Source organism: Hyla sarda, chromosome 8, assembly GCF_029499605.1.
Source record: "Hyla sarda isolate aHylSar1 chromosome 8, aHylSar1.hap1, whole genome shotgun sequence".
Classification (NCBI taxonomy): Eukaryota; Metazoa; Chordata; class Amphibia; order Anura; family Hylidae; genus Hyla; species Hyla sarda.
Window position 1 is genome coordinate 10,929,947 of NC_079196.1, and position 19,818 is coordinate 10,949,764.

Genomic DNA, 19,818 nt, shown 5'->3' on the forward strand with positions numbered 1-19,818 from the left:
GGAGGGGGAGGAGAAGGTGAGCTGACACCATCATTTATATACTTCTATGGGAGAGTGTTGTGGGCATGCTCTGTGACCTGTACAGAAGTCAGTGTAAAGAGAGGAGCAGGTAAGCTGTGTCTGTTACCTATTGTGAATGGTTGTTCCTGTAATATCTATCATTAGTAATTCTGTCTGTGACGCTACTGGGAAGTGATGTCTACAGAAGTCTCAGCTTATTATTAGGCTTAGTGGCCAGAATGAAAACTGCAAAACGTCAGGATCATTTTTATAATATAGAAAGTTTAAATGGAAAATTAGGAAAGAAAAATAACAAAAGAAAAATGTTCAACATAAAAACTTGATAGAAAACAATAGGATGAGGCGTTCCCTTCTGCTCGCGGACTGTCAGCTCTGTGGGCGGCGGCTTCTCCTCTCGTTGGGGATTCGGACATAATACAATGTATGGACAATGCAGAGGATGTGATGGCGGAGCGCGGCGGTGTACGGTAATAATAATGGGACGGCGCTCTATGGCGCTTCTTTATAAACGCTTTATACATTTACTACAATGGGAGAAGCTTTAGGAATCGTTTTGCATTTTTCCTTTGAAAAGAAACGAGAATCAAAGAGGAGACGGAAACCGTATTGTAATGAGGCGCGAGAAGCAGCAGCGCTGGATGTAGTCACCGGCGGCGAGGCGTCTCCGTCCAGCGCGGGCTGCGCGCTCCATCTCAGCATATGGCTCATGTCAGCCGTAATTGCCTGTGCGCTGATTTCCATAGACAAGCGGGATAAACACAACAAAGAGATTTATTTATCATGGATCCCGGCCAGGACGTTGCGGTACGGAGGAAACGCGGCTCCAACGCTTCAGCATTGGAAGTCGATGTGGATCCCAACCAGGGTGCCTCCAGCTGTTGCAAAACTACAACTCCCAGCATCCCCGGACAGCCGAAGGCTCAATATTAGTGTTTCCCAAACAGTGAGCTTCCAGCTGTTGCTAAACTACAAAACCCAGCATGCCCAGACAGCCTTTGACTCTATACTGAAGCTTTATATCAAGGGTGTCCAACCCGCAGCCCTCCAGCTGTTGCAAAACTACAACTCCCAGCATGCAGGGATCATTGTCTTGCTGGTAACAGCTGAGTTTCTGGAACAGACTTTTGCAAAACCCTCAATTTATATCCATGTATAACATAAATCAGTGTTTCCCATCCAGTGTGCCTCCAGCACACTTGCAAAACCACAACTCCCAGCATGCCCGGACTCCCGTTGGCTCTATACCAAAGCTCTATATCAGTGTTTCCCAACCAGTGTGCCTCCAGCTGTTGCAAAACTACAACTCCCAGCATGCCTGGACAGCCAAAGGCTGTCCTGGCATGCTGGGAGTTGTAGTTTTGCAATAGCTGTAGGCACACTGGTTGGGAAACACTGCTGTATATTGAGGGTGTCCAACCGGCGCCTCTTCGGCCGTTGCAGAACTACAACTCCCAGCATATCTGGATGCCTGTTAGCTCTATACCAACTCTCTATATCAGTGTTTCCCAAACAGTGTGTCTCCAGCTGTTTCAAAACTACAACTCCCAGCATGCCCGGACACCCGCTGGCTCTATATTAGTGTTTCCCAAACAGCGAGCTTTCAGCTGTTGCAAAACTACAACACCCAGCATGCCCGGACAGCCTTTGACTCTATAGTGAAGCTTTATATCAAGGGTGTCCAACCCGCAGCCCTCCAGCTGTTGCAAAACTACAACTCCCAGCATGCCTTGACACCCGTTGGCTTTATACCAAGGCTCTTTATCAGTGTTTCCCAAACAGTGAGTCTCCAGCTGTTGAAAAACTACAAATCCCAGCATTCACGGACACCCGTTGGCTCTATATCAAGGCTCTATAATCAGTGTTTCCCAGCCAGTGCGCCTCCAGCTGTTGCAAAACCACAACTCCCAGCATGCCCGGACTCCCGTTGGCTCTATACCAAGGCTCTATATCAGTGTTTCCCAACCAGTGTGCCTCCAGCTGTTGCAAAACTACAACTCCCAGCATGCCCGGACACCCGCTGGCTCTATATTAGTGTTTCCCAAACAGTGAGTCTCCAGCTGTTGAAAAACTACAACTCCCAGCATGCACGGACACCCGTTGGCTCTATACCAAGGCTCTATATCAGTGTTTCCCAGCCAGTGTGCCTCCAGCTGTTTCAAAACTACAACTCCCAGCATGCCCGGACAGCCAAAAGCTGTCCGGGCATGCTGGGAGTTATAGTTTTGCAATAGCTGAAGGCACACTGGTTGGGAAACACTGCTGTATATTAACGGTGTCCAACCTGCGCCTCTTCGGCCATTGCAGAACTACAACTCCCAGCATATCTAGACGCCTGTTAGCTCTATATCAACTTTCTATATTAGTGTTTCCCAAACAGTGCGTCTCCAGCTGTTTCAAAACTACAACACCCAGCATGCCTGGACAGCCTTTGACTCTATAGTGAAGCTTTATATCAAGGGTGTCCAACCCGCAGCCCTCCAGCTGTTGCAAAACTACAACTCCCAGCATGCCTTGACACCCGTTGGCTTTATACCAAGGCTCTTTATCAGTGTTTCCCAAACAGTGAGTCTCCAGCAGTTGCAAAACTACAACTCCCAGCATGCACGGACACCCGTTGGCTCTATACCAAGGCTCTATATCCGTGTTTCCCAACCAATGTGCCTCCAGCTGTTTCAAAACTACAACTCCCAGCATGCCCCGACAGCCAAAGGCTGTCCGGGCATGCTGGGAGTTGTAGTTTTGCAATAGCTGGAGGCACCCTGGTTGGGAAACACTGCTGTATATCAAGGTTGTCCAACCTGCGTCTCTTAAGCTGTTGCAAAACTACAACTCCCAGCATACCGAAACACCTGTTGGCTCTTTACCAATTCTCTATATTAGTGTTTCCCAAACAGTGTGTCTCCAGCTGTTGCAATACTACATTTCTCAGCATGCCCAGCATCTGTTGGCTCTATACCAATTCTCTAGATTAGTGTTTCCCCGACTTGCATCTCCCCAGCTGTTGCAAAACTACAATTCCGAACATGCTGGGAGTTGTAGTTGTTCAACATCTGGAGTCACCCTGGTTGGGAAACAGTGGACTATAAAATGATACACATTGCGATTGCTGGGAAGTCAGGCGGCTGCGCTATGAATAATTGATGTGGTATCTGGGGGATTGAGTGAAGTTGCGTTGGTAAACCTGAGTAGACGCGCACATCCGACCGGAGACTTGGCGGCTTTTGATTAGCGCCTAATAACACACCGGGATCCTGTCATAGTTTATCTGAGTCGGATTCGGCTGCAGCCCACGTCGTGGTGGGAAATTAAATGACTACCTGCTCGGATCTGAAGAAAAGATGGCGGGTGACGGTACAAATCAGCGCTTACCGCGTATGACGGGTCAATAACCGAGCACAGAAAATCATGTCAGCTCCGTGATCAAGGGATATAATTGGTTCCTTAGGTAAAACATGCGCAATTGTGTCCGTAACCCCACCGAAGGTGAATTAGATAGAAATTCTCCATTGGTATTTTTTTATTATTATTATTTATTTTATTTCATTCATTTATTTATTTTATTTTTCATTTTTTTATTCATTTTTCTAAATTTTTTATGTATTTATTTTTATTTTATTATTTATTTTTTATTTTATAATATTTTTTATTTTATTATTTATTTTTTATTTTATAATATTTTTTATTTTATTTATTTCATTTATTGATTTATTTTAATTTTATTTATTTTATTTTTATTTATTTTTTATTTTAATTTTATTAAATTTTTTTAATGTATTTTTTTACTTTTTTATATATTTTAATTTTTTTTTATTTTATTGAACTATTTATTTCATTTTTTATTTATTTTTTATGTATTTTTTTTCTTTTTTGTTTATTTTTATTTTATTTAACTATTTATTTATTTAAAAAAATTTCAGTTAATTTATTTTCGATGTTATTTAATAAATTCCTATTTTAGGAGCCGTTGCCTTCTAACCGTTTTCTAGCACCTGACTTCACAATGATTACCGCGCTGCCAGTTATGGTAATTGAATTCGGGGTGTCAGCGGCGCCGTGACATCTCCCGGGTAGATGGAAGGGTTATTTACATGCGGGGAACTGTGTTTCCATCGCGCATAACTAATCACCGTCAGTCCTGACATGTTCCTTCTTCTCTTTGTCAGCTCACGGTAACAGCAGGAAGGAGATGATGATGTCTCTGTAGATATGTTGTAGGAGATGTCATGTCCTAGAGACATCAGGGAACGTAGATCGGGATTGGGGGGTCTCTGATGGTTTGGGGTCATGATGCTTCACAATCACCACCCGAGGACAGGACATCTGTTTTTGAACCTTCCCCCTACACACCATTGAAAAAAAAAGAGCTTTTAGGACATCCCATTCTAAATCCATAGACATTAATATGGGTTTCCTCCTCCATGTCTTTATGGACCAGACTCCTCCTCCATGTCTTTATGGACCAGACTCCTCCTCCATGTTTTTATGGACCAGACTCCTCCTCCATGTCTTTATGGACCAGACTCCTCCTCCATGTCTTTATGGACCAGACTCCTTCTCCATGTCTTTATGGACCAGACTCCTCCTCCATGTCTTTATGGACCAGACTCCTCCTCCATGTCTTTATGGACCAGGCTCCTCCTCCTTGTCTTTATGGACCAGGCTCCTCCTCCATGTCTTTATACCCCAGACTTCTCCTCCATGTCTTTATGGACCAGACTCCTCCTCCATGTCTTTATGGACAAGACTCCTCCTCCATGTCTTTATAGACCAGACTCCTCCTCCATGTCTTTATGGACCAGACTCCACTTCCATGTCTTTATGGACCAGACTCCTCCTCTATGTCTTTATGGACCAGACTCCACTTCCATGTCTTTATAGACCAGACTCCTCCTCCATGTCTTTATAGACCAGACTCCTCCTCCATGTCTTTATAGACCAGACTCCTCCTCCATGTCTTTATGGACCATACTCCTCCTCCATGTCTTTATGGACCAGACTCCTCCTCCATGTCTTTATGGACCAGACTCCTCCTCCATGTCTTTATGGACCAGACTCCACTTCCATGTCTTTATAGACCAGACTCCTCCTCCATGTCTTTATGGACCAGACTCCTCCTCCATGTCTTTATGGACCAGACTCCTCCTCCATGTCTTTATGGACCAAACTCCTCCTCCATGTCTTTATAGACCAGACTCCTCCATGTCTTTATGGACCAGACTCCTCCTCCATGTCTCTATAGACCAGACTCCTCCTCCATCTCTTTATAGACCAGACTCCTCCTCCATGTCTTTATGGGCCAGACTCTCCCTTCATGTCTTTATGGAACAGACTCCTCCTCCATGTCTTTATGGACCAGGCTCCTCCTCCATGTCTTTATGGACCAGGCTTCTCCTCCATGTCTTTATACCCCAGACTCCTCCTCAATGTCTTTATGGACCAGGCTCCTCCTCCATGTCTTTATACCCCGGACTCCTCCTCAATGTCTTTATGGACCAGGCTCCTCCTCCATGTCTTTATACCCCAGACTCCTCCTCAATGTCTTTATACCCCAGACTCCTCCTCAATGTCTTTATGTACCAGACTCCCCCTCAGATTAGAAGTTTAGAACCAATACTTTAGCTGTAGATCAATTTTGCAAAACTACAACTCCCAGCATGCCCTGACAAACAATAACTTTCCGGACTTGCACTATAGAGTTTCAGTGTATTCCTATTAGATGCAGCTTCAATCTGTTTCCTCCTTTTGTAAGCTGCATCTTCTAGGACTCACTAAACCAATGGGCTCCAAACTGTGGACCTCCCGCTGTTGCAAAACTACAACTCCCAGCAAGACCCGGAAAGCAAACGGCTGTCAGGACTCACACGATAGGGTTTCAGTGAATTTCTATGAGATGCAGTTTAGGTCTTACAATTTTCTTCCTTTTGTAAGCTGCATCTTATAGGACATACTAGGCCAATGGCTGTCCAGGCATGCTGGAAGTTGTCGTTTTACAACATCAGGTGGTTCACAGTTTGGAGACCGCTGGTGGACATAATATATCTCCATGTGTGGTGGATTATTGTGCAGGTGGAGCAGAATTTGGTGACTTATTTGGTTGTGTTGCTGCAGGTGGTTGGGCAGAATGGTCAGAATGGAGCATGTGTCACGAAGACGGAACGCAATATCGAAACCGCTACTGTGACATCCACAGCCCCGGGCCCACGCAGTGTCTTGGAAACAGCACTCAGTACAGAGACTGTATATACAATGAGATCCCAGGTAGGACTCTTCATCTGACTATTGGTGTCACTCATGTCACACTGTCCCGATCCCCCGGTCATATGAGCGGCCGTCCTGACACTCTGAAGGGTCACATCATTTTCGTGTAGATGGTTTTTCTGCATTCACAGCAGTTTCTTCTTCTTCTTTGATTTGCAGTCATTCTGCCGGCTTCAAGTATTGATGAAAACAAAGAATGTGGAGGTAAGAAAAATGTCATTACTGTGTGATGATGGACACGTCTTGGGATAAACCGCAATCTGATGAATCGGCTGTTGGCTCGAATAGTCTTCTGTTTTTTCCTAGAGGGGTCGTGAATGAGACAGTCCGTAGCCTGGAGGGAGACAGTCCATAGCCTGGAAATAAGACAGTCCATAGCCTGGAAATAAGACCGTCCATAGTCTGGACGGAGACAGTCTATAATCTGCAGGGAGACAGTCTGTAGCCTGGTAATAAGACAGTCCATAGCCTGGAAATAAGACAGTCCATAGTCTGGATGGAGACAGTCTGTAATCTGGAGGGAGACATTCTGTAATCTGGAGGGAGACAGTCTGTAGTCTGGAGGGAGACAATATGTAGTTTGGAGGGAGGCAGTCTGTAGTCTGGAGGGAGGCAGTCTGTAGTCTGGAGGGAGACAGTTCGTAGTCTGGAGGGAGACAGATCGTAGCCTGGGGGGAGGCAGTTCGTAGCCTGGGGGGAGGCAGTTCGTAGCCTGGGGGGAGGCAGTCTGTAGTCTGGGGGGAGGCAGTCTGTAGTCTGGAGGGAGACAGTCTGTAGTCTGGAGGGAGACAGTTCGTAGTTTGGAGGGAGACAGTTCGTAGTCTGGAGGGAGACAGTTCGTAGCCTGGGGGGAGGCAGTCTGTAGTCTGGAGGGAGACAGTCTGTAGTCTGGAGAGGGACAGCCCTTAGTCTGTAATCTTATCTCTGACTTTTCCTAGTGAATCAAAACACTTAGAAAGGGGAATAGTTTTTAGCAGACTAAATGAATAGATGGCCGATTCATTAGATTCAGATTCAGCAGATCCTACTGTGGATTCACTTACCTCTAGGGGGCAGCACAGGTCTTAACTATTTTTTTTTGTATTCCCACCCATCACAGGATTCAGCCTCATTCACCTGATAGCCACGGGGGTATCTTGTTTCTTTGGCTCCAGCCTCCTGACATTTGTCATCTACGTTTATTGCCAACGGTGCCAGAGACAGTCCCAGGAGTCCACCGTGATCCACCCTGCGACCCCCAACCATCTCCACTACAAGGGCAACTCTACCCCCAAAAATGAGAAATATACTCCCATGGAGTTCAAGGTAAGGAGTCCTGAGCATTGCATGTCGTGGGGCATGATCTGGGTGACTATGGGTTGGCGAATAAAGACATTGGGGTGGATGTTGAGAAGGGAATGGCACTAGGTGGAGCATGCTGAGCGCCCCCATCTGGTGGAGCCGGGAGATGTTGTGCAGATTTTAAATGGTTGCATGCTGTGGTCATCAAGTCATATCCTCATATAGTCATATCCTAGTCATTCCCCGTCAGGTCGCCTCCCCATTTATCCTATAATATCTATAAAATTCTAACATTCTGGAGCTTCCTTTGCTGGCGGTGGTTGGGGGAGGGGGAGACCCAGATCCCATTGATACTCGGCAACTTACATTGGCCCCTTTTAGATTCTTGAAGCGTTTGACAAGAATTAATGTTGGTTTTTTGCTAACCTGCCACCGAAATAAATCAGCGCCCGCTTCCTGTTAGAGCTATTGATCCAGTCGCTTTGATTTATTTTTATGGAGTCTTGTTGTTTAAGAAGTAGCTTTAGACGGCAAAGCCGAACTCCTCGGAGGCCGTAACTGGGACCGACTGTGCCTGATCGGGTGGAGGGAACTTCATACTTAACGAGGCGGAAGTAACCGAGAGGGACGAAAACAGACTTAAAGGGGTATTCCCGCCAAAGACAACTTATCTCCTATCAAAAGGATAGGGGATAAGATGTCTAAATGTGGGGGGCCCGCCGCTGGGACCCTCACGATCTCCGTGCAGCACCCGCATTCTATGCCGGGCTGCTTCTGCAGTTTTGAAATCCTCCGGGACTGGAGACGTGATGTCATGCCACGCCCCCTCCATTCATGCCTATGGGAGGGGGCGTGGCGGCCGCCACGCCCCCTCCCATAGACATGAATGGAGGGGGCGTGGCATGACGTCACGTCTCCAGTCCTGGAAACACAGAAGTTTCCAAAACTGGAGCAACAGCCTGGCCTTTGGATAGGGGATAAGATGTCTTTGGCCGGAATACCCCTTTAAACACATATGGATTATTTTATACAGATTTCTCCTCTGTATGAAACATTTAGGAATAGCGAGGATCTATCGGTGCGAACCTAACGAGCCGCCCGTCCTCTGTAAATAAAGCTTCATTGTTGTATAATAAGATTCTACCCAAATCTTTTTGCAATGAACAAAAAAAATAAAATAATAATAATAAAATAATAATAATAATACAGTATATATCTGTGCAGGGAAGTAAAGACCCTATAGTCAGCGCCTGCCCGGGACATAAACTTCCATTCAGAACAGATGAATGCTCGGCAGCAGCCATCATTCCTGATTCCCCTATACACGTGAACGCTGGGGTTGACTGAGCATGCATGTGTGCTAAATACAGAAGGGGGATAAAAAAATGGGTTACACTGGCAGCCGGAGGGCTTCTGCTTTTCTTTACTCTGCTTATATGGTCTGCATCAGGCAGGCTGTACAGAATGATCGCCGATTACACTGATCTATTCTATTCTAGGACATAGCACGGACCAGTATAAGCAATCGAACGATTGCTTCTAATAGACTTAAAGGGGTATTCTAGCCAAAGACATCTTATCCCCTATCCAAAGGATAAGGGATAAGATGTCTGATTGCGGGGTGCCCACCACTGGGACCCCCCACAATCTCTATGCAGCACCCGCATTCTATGCAGGGCTTCTGCTCCAGTCTCGGAAACCTCTGTCTCTGACCTCCAGTCACGCCCCCTCGTGAGGTCACGCCACGCCCCCCTCCATTCATGTCTACGGGAGGGGGCGTGACGGCCATCACGCGTCACGCCCCCTCCCATAGACATGAATGGAGGGGACGTGGCGGGACGTCACTTCTCCAGTCCCGGAAACACAGAGGTTGTTGGATAGGGAATAAGATGTCTTTGGCCGGAATACCCCTTTAAAAACTAGTTTTATATATATATATATATATATATATATATATATATATAAGAAATAATGTAAAAATATAAAATAAGCCCCACCCCTAATAAAAATTTTAATCCCCCACTTTTTCTATTTTTTTAAATAAAATTATGTAAAAAAAAAAAATTATATATATATATATATATATATATATATATATATATATATATATATATAAAAACATATTTTATTATCTCCGCAGGCAGAATGTTCTAACTATAATCTAAGATTCATGAAACCGCACAGTAAACGGGGTTAACGTAACAAAGAAAAATAATAATAAGAAAAAAAACACTACACTTTTGGTCATTTTTTTTTTTTTTAAGCGATCAAAAAGTCCTATCAAAACAAAGATGGTACCAACAGATATTACAAAAATGACCATCATACGGCTCTGTATAGAGAAAAATTAAAGGGATCACAATCGGGCAATTTAAGGCATTGTTATTTTCGGTTAATAAAAGTTAAACATTTTTGAAAGTATCATTATCAGTATCATTTTGACCATAAAGTGAACTGTTTAGAAACTTTTGCAAAACTGCTGGGATTTTACTTTTCAATCACACCCCACAAATATATATATTTTTTTTCCAGGTAAAATAAGTGATTTACAAAGTAAATTTGGTCCCACAAAAAACAAGCCTCAAATGGGTCTATAGAGGGAAAATTCAAAGTGTTTACACAAAAGTGTAAAAAGGAAAAATCACTGCATCTTTAAGGGGTTAAAAGGGTAAAAAAAAAAAAACTTTAAAATCAATTGGTGCCAGAATATTCTACAGATTTGTAAATTACTTCTATATAAACATCTTAATCCTTCCAGTACTTATCAGCTGCTGTATGCTGCAGAGGAAGTTGTGTAGTTCTTTCCAGTGCTCTCTGCTGACACCTCTGTCCTTGTCAGGAACTGTCCAGAGTAGGAGAAAATCCCCATAGCAAACCTCTCCTGCTCTGGACAGTTCCTGACATGGACAGAGGTGTCAGCAGAGAGCACTGTGGTCAGACTGGAAAGAACTACACAACTTCCTCTGCAGCATACAGCAGCCGATAAGAACTGGAAAGATTAAGATTTTTATATAGAAGTAATTTACAAATCTGTTTAACTTACTGGGATTTTAAACATTTCCTCCGGAGTACCCCTTTAATGAAGGAAACCTGGTAGAAGCTTCTCCCTGCATGGCTGCATGTTACCCCGGGGTCTATTACTTTGCATGTTCATGACTGTATACCCCCCTCCCCCAGCACAGAGCACTGCCAGACACACACGTGACCACTGTCTATGGAGTCACTCACTATTTCGGCTGCATCTACAGATCATTGAGGATGATAGCGGGATTATTAGTGATGTGGGACATCTTGTAGGACATATGTGCACTAACAATGCTACAAAATGACATATTGGGCCAATCAGATCATGGGGGACCTGTCCAGCAAAGATACCAGCAGCTGCAAAACTACAACTCCCAGCATGCCTTTGGCTGTCTGAGCATGCTGGGAGTTGTAGTTTTGCAGCAGCTGTACTTCGGGATCTGGATCTACACGTTTGTTCCTGGCAGTCCGTCTGTGTGACATCATCATCCGCCATTATCATGTCACTGTGCACTCAATGCCCAGAACGGTGACTGTGAACTGTTGCTTGTAGCTGACAGAGGTGACGCACTTAATAACGGGGACACCAGTCCTTGAGATGTGCCAGTGGAGCTGGAGAGCAGGTAAACTCCATCCCCTATCCATCACTAGAGATAAGCGGTGACATCACTGAGAATACAGCCTATCCATCACTAGAGATCAGAGGTGAAATCACTGAGAATACAGCCTATCCATCACTAGAGATCAGCAGTGACATCACTGAGAATACAGCCTATCCATCACTAGAGATCAGCGGTGACATCACTGAGAATACAGCCTATCCATCACTAGAGATCAGCGGTGACATCACTGAGAATACAGCCTATCCATCACTAGAGATCAGAGGTGAAATCACTGAGAATACAGCCTATCCATCACTAGAGATCAGCGGTGACATCACTGAGAATACAGCCTATCCATCACTAGAGATCAGCAGTGACATCACTGAGAATACAGCCTATCCATCACTAGAGATCAGCGGTGACATCACTGAGAATACAGCCTATCCATCACTAGAGATCAGTGGTGAGATCACTGAGAATACAGCCTATCCATCACTAGAGATCAGAGGTGAAATCACTGAGAATACAGCCTATCCATCACTAGAGATCAGCGGTGACATCACTGAGAATACAGCCTATCCCTTCACTAGAGATCAGCGGTGACATCACTGAGAATACAGCCTATCCATCACTAGAGATCAGCAGTGACATCACTGAGAATACAGCCTATCCATCACTAGAGATCAGCAGTGACATCACTGAGAATACAGCCTATCCATCACTAGAGATCAGCGGTGACATCACTGAGAATACAGCCTATCCATCACTAGAGATCAGCGGTGACATCACTGAGAATACAGCCTATCCATCACTAGAGATCAGAGGTGAAATCACTGAGAATACAGCCTATCCATCACTAGAGATCAGCGGTGACATCACTGAGAATACAGCCTATCCATCACTAGAGATCAGCAGTGACATCACTGACAATACAGCCTATCCATCACTAGAGATCAGCGGTGACATCACTGAGAATACAGCCTATCCATCACTAGAGATCAGCGGTGACATCACTGAGAATACAGCCTATCCATCACTAGAGATCAGCGGTGACATCACTGAGAATACAGCCTATCCATCACTAGAGATCAGCGGTGACATCAATGAGAATACAGCCTATCCAATCACTAGAGATCAGCGGTGACATCACTGAGAATACATCCTATCCATCACTAGAGATCAGCAGTGATATCACTGAGAATACAGCCTATCCATTCACTAGAGATCAGCGGTGACATCACTGAGAATACATCCTATCCATCACTAGAGATCAGCAGTGATATCACTGAGAATACAGCCTATCCATTCACTAGAGATCAGCGGGGACATCACTGAGAATACAGCCTATCCATTCACTAGAGATCAGCGGTGACATCACTGAGAATACAGCCTATCCATTCACTAGAGATGAGCGGTGACATCACTGAGAATACAGCCTATCCATTCACTAGAGATGAGCTGTGACATCACTGAGAATACAGCCTATCCATTAACTAGAGATCAGCAGTGACATCACTGAGAATACAGCCTATCCATCACTAGAGATAAGCGATGACATCACTGAGAATACAGCCTATCCATCACTAGAGATCAGCGGTGACATCACTGACAATACAGCCTATCCATCACTAGAGATAAGCGATGACATCACTGAGAATACAGCCTATCCATTCACTAGAGATCAGCGGTGACATCACTGAGAATACAGTCTATCCATTCACTAGAGATCAGCGGTGACATCACTGAGAATACAGCCTATCCATCACTAGAGATAAGCGATGACATCACTGAGAATACAGCCTATCCATCACTAGAGATCAGCGGTGACAGCACTGAGAATACATCCTATCCATTCACTAGAGATCAGTGGTGACATCACTGAGAATACAGCCTATCCATTCACTAGAGATCAGTGGTGACATCACTGAGAATACAGCCTATCCATTCACTAGAGATCAGTGGTGACATCACTGAGAATACAGTCTATCCATTCACTAGAGATCAGCGGTGACATCACTGAGAATACATCCTATCCATCACTAGAGATCAGCGGTGACATCACTGAGAATACAGCCTATCCATCACTAGAGATCAGCAGTGACATCACTGAGAATACATCCTATCCATCACTAGAGATCAGCGGTGACATCACTGAGAATACATCCTATCCATCACTAGAGATCAGCAGTGACATCACTGAGAATACATCCTATCCATCACTAGAGATCAGCGGTGACATCACTGAGAATACAGCCTATCCATCACTAGAGATCAGCGGTGACATCACTGAGAATACAACCTATCCATCACTAGAGATCAGCGGTGACATCACTGAGAATACAGCCTATCCATTCACTAGAGATCAGCGGTAACATCACCGAGAATACATCCTATCCATCACTAGAGATCAGCGGTGACATCACTGAGAATACAGCCTATCCATCACTAGAGATCAGCGGTGACATCACTGACAATACAGCCTATCCATCACTAGAGATCAGCGGTGACATCACTGAGAATACAGCCTATCCATTCACTAGAGATCAGCAGTGACATCACTGAGAATACAGCCTATCCATCACTAGAGATGAGCTGTGACATCACTGAGAATACAGCCTATCCATCACTAGAGATCAGCGGTGACATCACTGAGAATACAGCCTATCCATTCACTAGAGATCAGCGGTGACATCACTGAGAATACAGCCTATCCATCACTAGAGATCAGTGGTGACATCACTGAGAATACAGCCTATCCATCACTAGAGATCAGTGGTGACATCACTGAGAATACAGCCTATCCATCACTAGAGATCAGCGGTGACATCACTGAGCATACAGCCTATCCATCACTAGAGATCAGCGGTGACATCACTGAGAATACAGCCTATCCATTCACTAGAGATCAGCGGTGACATCACTGAGAATACAGCCTATCCATCACTAGAGATCAGCGGTGACATCACTGAGAATACAGCCTATCCATCACTAGAGATCAGCGGTGACATCACCGAGAATACAGCCTATCCATCACTAGAGATCAGCAGTGACATCACTGAGAATACAGCCTATCCATCACTAGAGATCAGCGGTGACATTACTGAGAATACAGCCTATCCATTCACTAGAGATCAGCGGTGACATCACTGAGAATACAGCCTATCCATCACTAGAGATCAGCGGTGACATCACTGAGAATACAGCCTATCCATCACTAGAGATCAGCAGTGACATTACTGAGAATACAGCCTATCCATTCACTAGAGATCAGCGGTGACATCACTGAGAATACAGCCTATCCATCACTAGAGATCAGCGGTGACATCACTGACAATACAGCCTATCCATCACTAGAGATCAGCGGTGACATCACTGAGAATACAGCCTATCCATTCACTAGAGATCAGCGGTGACATCACTGAGAATACAGCCTATCCATCACTAGAGATCAGTGGTGACATCACTGAGAATACAGCCTATCCATCACTAGAGATCAGCGGTGACATCACTGAGAATACAGCCTATCCATCACTAGAGATCAGCGGTGACATCACTGAGAATACAGCCTATCCATCACTAGAGATCAGCGGTGACATCACTGAGAATACAGCCTATCCATCACTAGAGATCAGCGGTGAAATCACTGAGCATACAGCCTATCCATCACTAGAGATCAGCGGTGACATCACTGAGAATACAGCCTATCCATTCACTAGAGATCAGCGGTGACATCACTGAGAATACAGCCTATCCATCACTAGAGATCAGCGGTGACATCACTGAGAATACAGCCTATCCATCACTAGAGATCAGCAGTGACATCACTGAGAATACAGCCTATCCATCACTAGAGATCAGCGGTGACATCACTGAGAATACAGCCTATCCATTCACTAGAGATCAGCGGTGACATCACTGAGAATACAGCCTATCACTAGAGATCAGCGGTGACATTACTGAGAATACAGCCTATCCATTCACTAGAGATCAGCGGTGACATCACTGAGAATACAGCCTATCCATCACTAGAGATCAGCGGTGACATTACTGAGAATACAGCCTATCCATTCACTAGAGATCAGCGGTGACATCACTGAGAATACAGCCTATCCATCACTAGAGATCAGCGGTGACATCACTCAGAATACAGCCTATCCATTCACTAGAGATCAGCGGTGACATCACTGAGAATACAGCCTATCCATCACTAGAGATCAGCGGTGACATCAGTGAGAATACAGCCTATCCATCACTAGAGATCAGCAGTGACATCACTGAGAATACAGCCTATCCATCACTAGAGATCAGCGGTGACATCACTGAGAATACATCCTATCCATCACTAGAGATCAGCAGTGACATCACTGAGAATACAGCCTATCCATCACTAGAGATCAGCGGTGACATCACTGAGAATACAGCCTATCCATCACTAGAGATCAGCGGTGACATCACTGAGAATACAGCCTATCCATTCACTAGAGATCAGCGGTGACATCACTGAGAGTACAGCCTATCCATTCACTAGAGATCAGCAGTGACATCACTGAGAATACAGCCTATCCATACACTAGAGATCAGCGGTGACATCACTGAGAATACAGCCTATCCATCACTAGAGATCAGCGGTGACATCACTGAGAATACAGCCTATCCATTCACTAGAGATCAGCGGTGACATCACTGAGAATACAGCCTATCCATCACTAGAGATCAGCGGTGACATCACTGAGAATACAGCCTATCCATTCACTAGAGATCAGCGGTGACATCACTGAGAATACATCCTATCCATCACTAGAGATCAGCGGTGACATCACTGAGAATACAGCCTATCCATCACTAGAGATCAGCGGTGACATCACTGAGAATACAACCTATCCATCACTAGAGATCAGCGGTGACATCACTGAGAATACAGCCTATCCATCACTAGAGATCAGCGGTGACATCACTGAGAATACAGCCTATCCATCACTAGAGATCAGCAGTGACATCACTGAGAATACAGCCTATCCATCACTAGAGATCAGCGGTGACATCACTGAGAATACAGCCTATCCATTCACTAGAGATCAGCGGTGACATCACTGAGAATACAGCCTATCCATCACTAGAGATCAGCGGTGACATTACTGAGAATACAGCCTATCCATTCACTAGAGATCAGCGGTGACATCACTGAGAATACAGCCTATCCATCACTAGAGATCAGCGGTGACATTACTGAGAATACAGCCTATCCATTCACTAGAGATCAGCGGTGACATCACTGAGAATACAGCCTATCCATCACTAGAGATCAGCGGTGACATCACTGAGAATACAGCCTATTCATTCACTAGAGATCAGCGGTGACATCACTGAGAATACAGCCTATCCATCACTAGAGATCAGCGGTGACATCACTGAGAATACAGCCTATCCATCACTAGAGATCAGCAGTGACATCACTGAGAATACAGCCTATCCATCACTAGAGATCAGCGGTGACATCACTGAGAATACATCCTATCCATCACTAGAGATCAGCAGTGACATCACTGAGAATACAGCCTATCCATCACTAGAGATCAGCGGTGACATCACTGAGAATACAGCCTATCCATCACTAGAGATCAGCGGTGACATCACTGAGAATACAGCCTATCCATTCACTAGAGATCAGCGGTGACATCACTGAGAGTACAGCCTATCCATTCACTAGAGATCAGCAGTGACATCACTGAGAATACAGCCTATCCATACACTAGAGATCAGCGGTGACATCACTGAGAATACAGCCTATCCATCACTAGAGATCAGCGGTGACATCACTGAGAATACAGCCTATCCATTCACTAGAGATCAGCGGTGACATCACTGAGAATACAGCCTATCCATCACTAGAGATCAGCGGTGACATCACTGAGAATACAGCCTATCCATTCACTAGAGATCAGCGGTGACATCACTGAGAATACATCCTATCCATCACTAGAGATCAGCGGTGACATCACTGAGAATACAGCCTATCCATCACTAGAGATCAGCGGTGACATCACTGAGAATACAACCTATCCATCACTAGAGATCAGCGGTGACATCACTGAGAATACAGCCTATCCATCACTAGAGATCAGCGGTGACATCACTGAGAATACAGCCTATCCATCACTAGAGATCAGCAGTGACATCACTGAGAATACAGCCTATCCATCACTAGAGATCAGCGGTGACATCACTGAGAATACAGCCTATCCATTCACTAGAGATCAGCGGTGACATCACTGAGAATACAGCCTATCCATCACTAGAGATCAGCGGTGACATTACTGAGAATACAGCCTATCCATTCACTAGAGATCAGCGGTGACATCACTGAGAATACAGCCTATCCATCACTAGAGATCAGCGGTGACATTACTGAGAATACAGCCTATCCATTCACTAGAGATCAGCGGTGACATCACTGAGAATACAGCCTATCCATCACTAGAGATCAGCGGTGACATCACTGAGAATACAGCCTATCCATTCACTAGAGATCAGCGGTGACATCACTGAGAATACAGCCTATCCATCACTAGAGATCAGCGGTGACATCACTGAGAATACAGCCTATCCATCACTAGAGATCAGCAGTGACATCACTGAGAATACAGCCTATCCATCACTAGAGATCAGCGGTGACATCACTGAGAATACATCCTATCCATCACTAGAGATCAGCAGTGACATCACTGAGAATACAGCCTATCCATCACTAGAGATCAGCGGTGACATCACTGAGAATACAGCCTATCCATCACTAGAGATCAGCGGTGACATCACTGAGAATACAGCCTATCCATTCACTAGAGATCAGCGGTGACATCACTGAGAGTACAGCCTATCCATTCACTAGAGATCAGCAGTGACATCACTGAGAATACAGCCTATCCATACACTAGAGATCAGCGGTGACATCACTGAGAATACAGCCTATCCATCACTAGAGATCAGCGGTGACATCACTGAGAATACAGCCTATCCATTCACTAGAGATCAGCGGTGACATCACTGAGAATACAGCCTATCCATCACTAGAGATCAGCGGTGACATCACTGAGAATACAGCCTATCCATTCACTAGAGATCAGCGGTGACATCACTGAGAATACATCCTATCCATCACTAGAGATCAGCGGTGACATCACTGAGAATACAGCCTATCCATCACTAGAGATCAGCGGTGACATCACTGAGAATACAACCTATCCATCACTAGAGATCAGCGGTGACATCACTGAGAATACAGCCTATCCATCACTAGAGATCAGCGGTGACATCACTGAGAATACAGCCTATCCATCACTAGAGATCAGCGGTGACATCACTGAGAATACAGCCTATCCATCACTAGAGATCAGCGGTGACATCACTAGAGATCAGCGGTGATTGTTTGTGAATTCATAATCCCTCAGATCAGTGTTTCCCAACCAGAATCCCTCCAGCTGTTGCAAAACCACAACTCCCAGCATGCCCGGACAGCCAAAGGCTGTCCGGACATGCTGGGAGTTGTGGTTTTGCAACAGCTGGAGGCACCCTGGTTGGGAAACACTGTCTCAGACACTCATTTTTTGTTGTGTTCTGCTCCATCTGGTAATGGACATCATACATTTCGTTTCGAGAAGACTTTGTCTAAAATGTTATTTCCTCCGTAAAATAACGGCGAGAAGCGAAGCGAAGTGCGGTCCGGATAAATGAGCCGTCATCTCCTCCTCCCGCATCATTTCTCTCCGTAATTCTGTCGCTTCCCGGGTTGAAATAAAACATAATGTCCCATCAAATCCCGGAGTCGTTGTCTTCCTCGGCCTCCGATCTGTAAATGTTGAAATAAAATAAAAACAAATAAAACTCATTATAGAAATTTCCAATTTATCTTGAGCGAGAGGAAAATTCCATTTGTGCGTTCCGAAGCGGCGATGAAATAAATACGCAACGCCTCCGCCCTGGCTACAGTGTAACCCAAGAATCCGGCTCGTCCTCGCAACAATTCAAAGGTTCATAATAAAATGTGTAATCCAACGACCATCGCGCCCAATTACGCAAATTTGCTTATGAAAATTGTTGGTAAAACTTGATCCGTAAAGTTTAATGTATTTAGATTCGTTATATCCAGGACATCTGGCGGCAAATCAAAAGGTACATCCGCCGCCCGGGCCACGTGGCGCTTTAATGAACGGTGCGTTTTGTTTTATGGCCGACGGAATATGATAAACAGTCCCGGCTGAGTTATTAATTCTCGCTGTTTCTGCCGCTCCTGATCGTATAATTCCGCCGAGAACGTTCCGCTCCCTCCAGGCATCGCTGATTGGCTTCATCATTAGCTTTTACCTCCTTTGTACAATGAAAAATAACAGAATCAAGTCCCAGTACTTGTCCGCAACGCGTTTCCATCACGCGCATGTAGACGATATTGAAGAACTTGTAGTCCGCAGCCTCGGTGCAATCCTTAAAAATCGAAACTTTATTCTTCAGATACTAAGAACAGATAATATAAAGATACATTGGAGCTTCTCCATTCTTACAACGCGTTTCAGGTGTAATGTGTTCAGCTGTGATTAAAGGGGAACTCCAGTTATGAAAAATGTATCTTCTATCCACAGAA

General features: G+C 45.0%; 1 protein-coding gene across 7 annotated transcripts in view; it reads left to right on the top strand.

Annotated features, from left to right (window-relative positions):
• Positions 1 to 19,818, top strand: part of SEMA5B (semaphorin 5B) — a 404,742-nt gene that overhangs the window by 382,379 nt on the left and 2,545 nt on the right. For 6 of the 7 annotated variants that reach the window (XM_056536944.1, XM_056536941.1, XM_056536943.1 and 3 more), the window contains exons 20-22: positions 6,130 to 6,279; positions 6,439 to 6,483; positions 7,379 to 7,584. In XM_056536944.1, the coding sequence (XP_056392919.1) occupies positions 6,130 to 6,279; positions 6,439 to 6,483; positions 7,379 to 7,584 (401 nt within the window). Of the gene's footprint in view, positions 1 to 6,129; positions 6,280 to 6,438; positions 6,484 to 7,378; positions 7,585 to 11,137; positions 11,208 to 19,818 lie in introns of all 7 variants that reach the window. The other variant, XM_056536947.1, reaches the window with a different exon arrangement.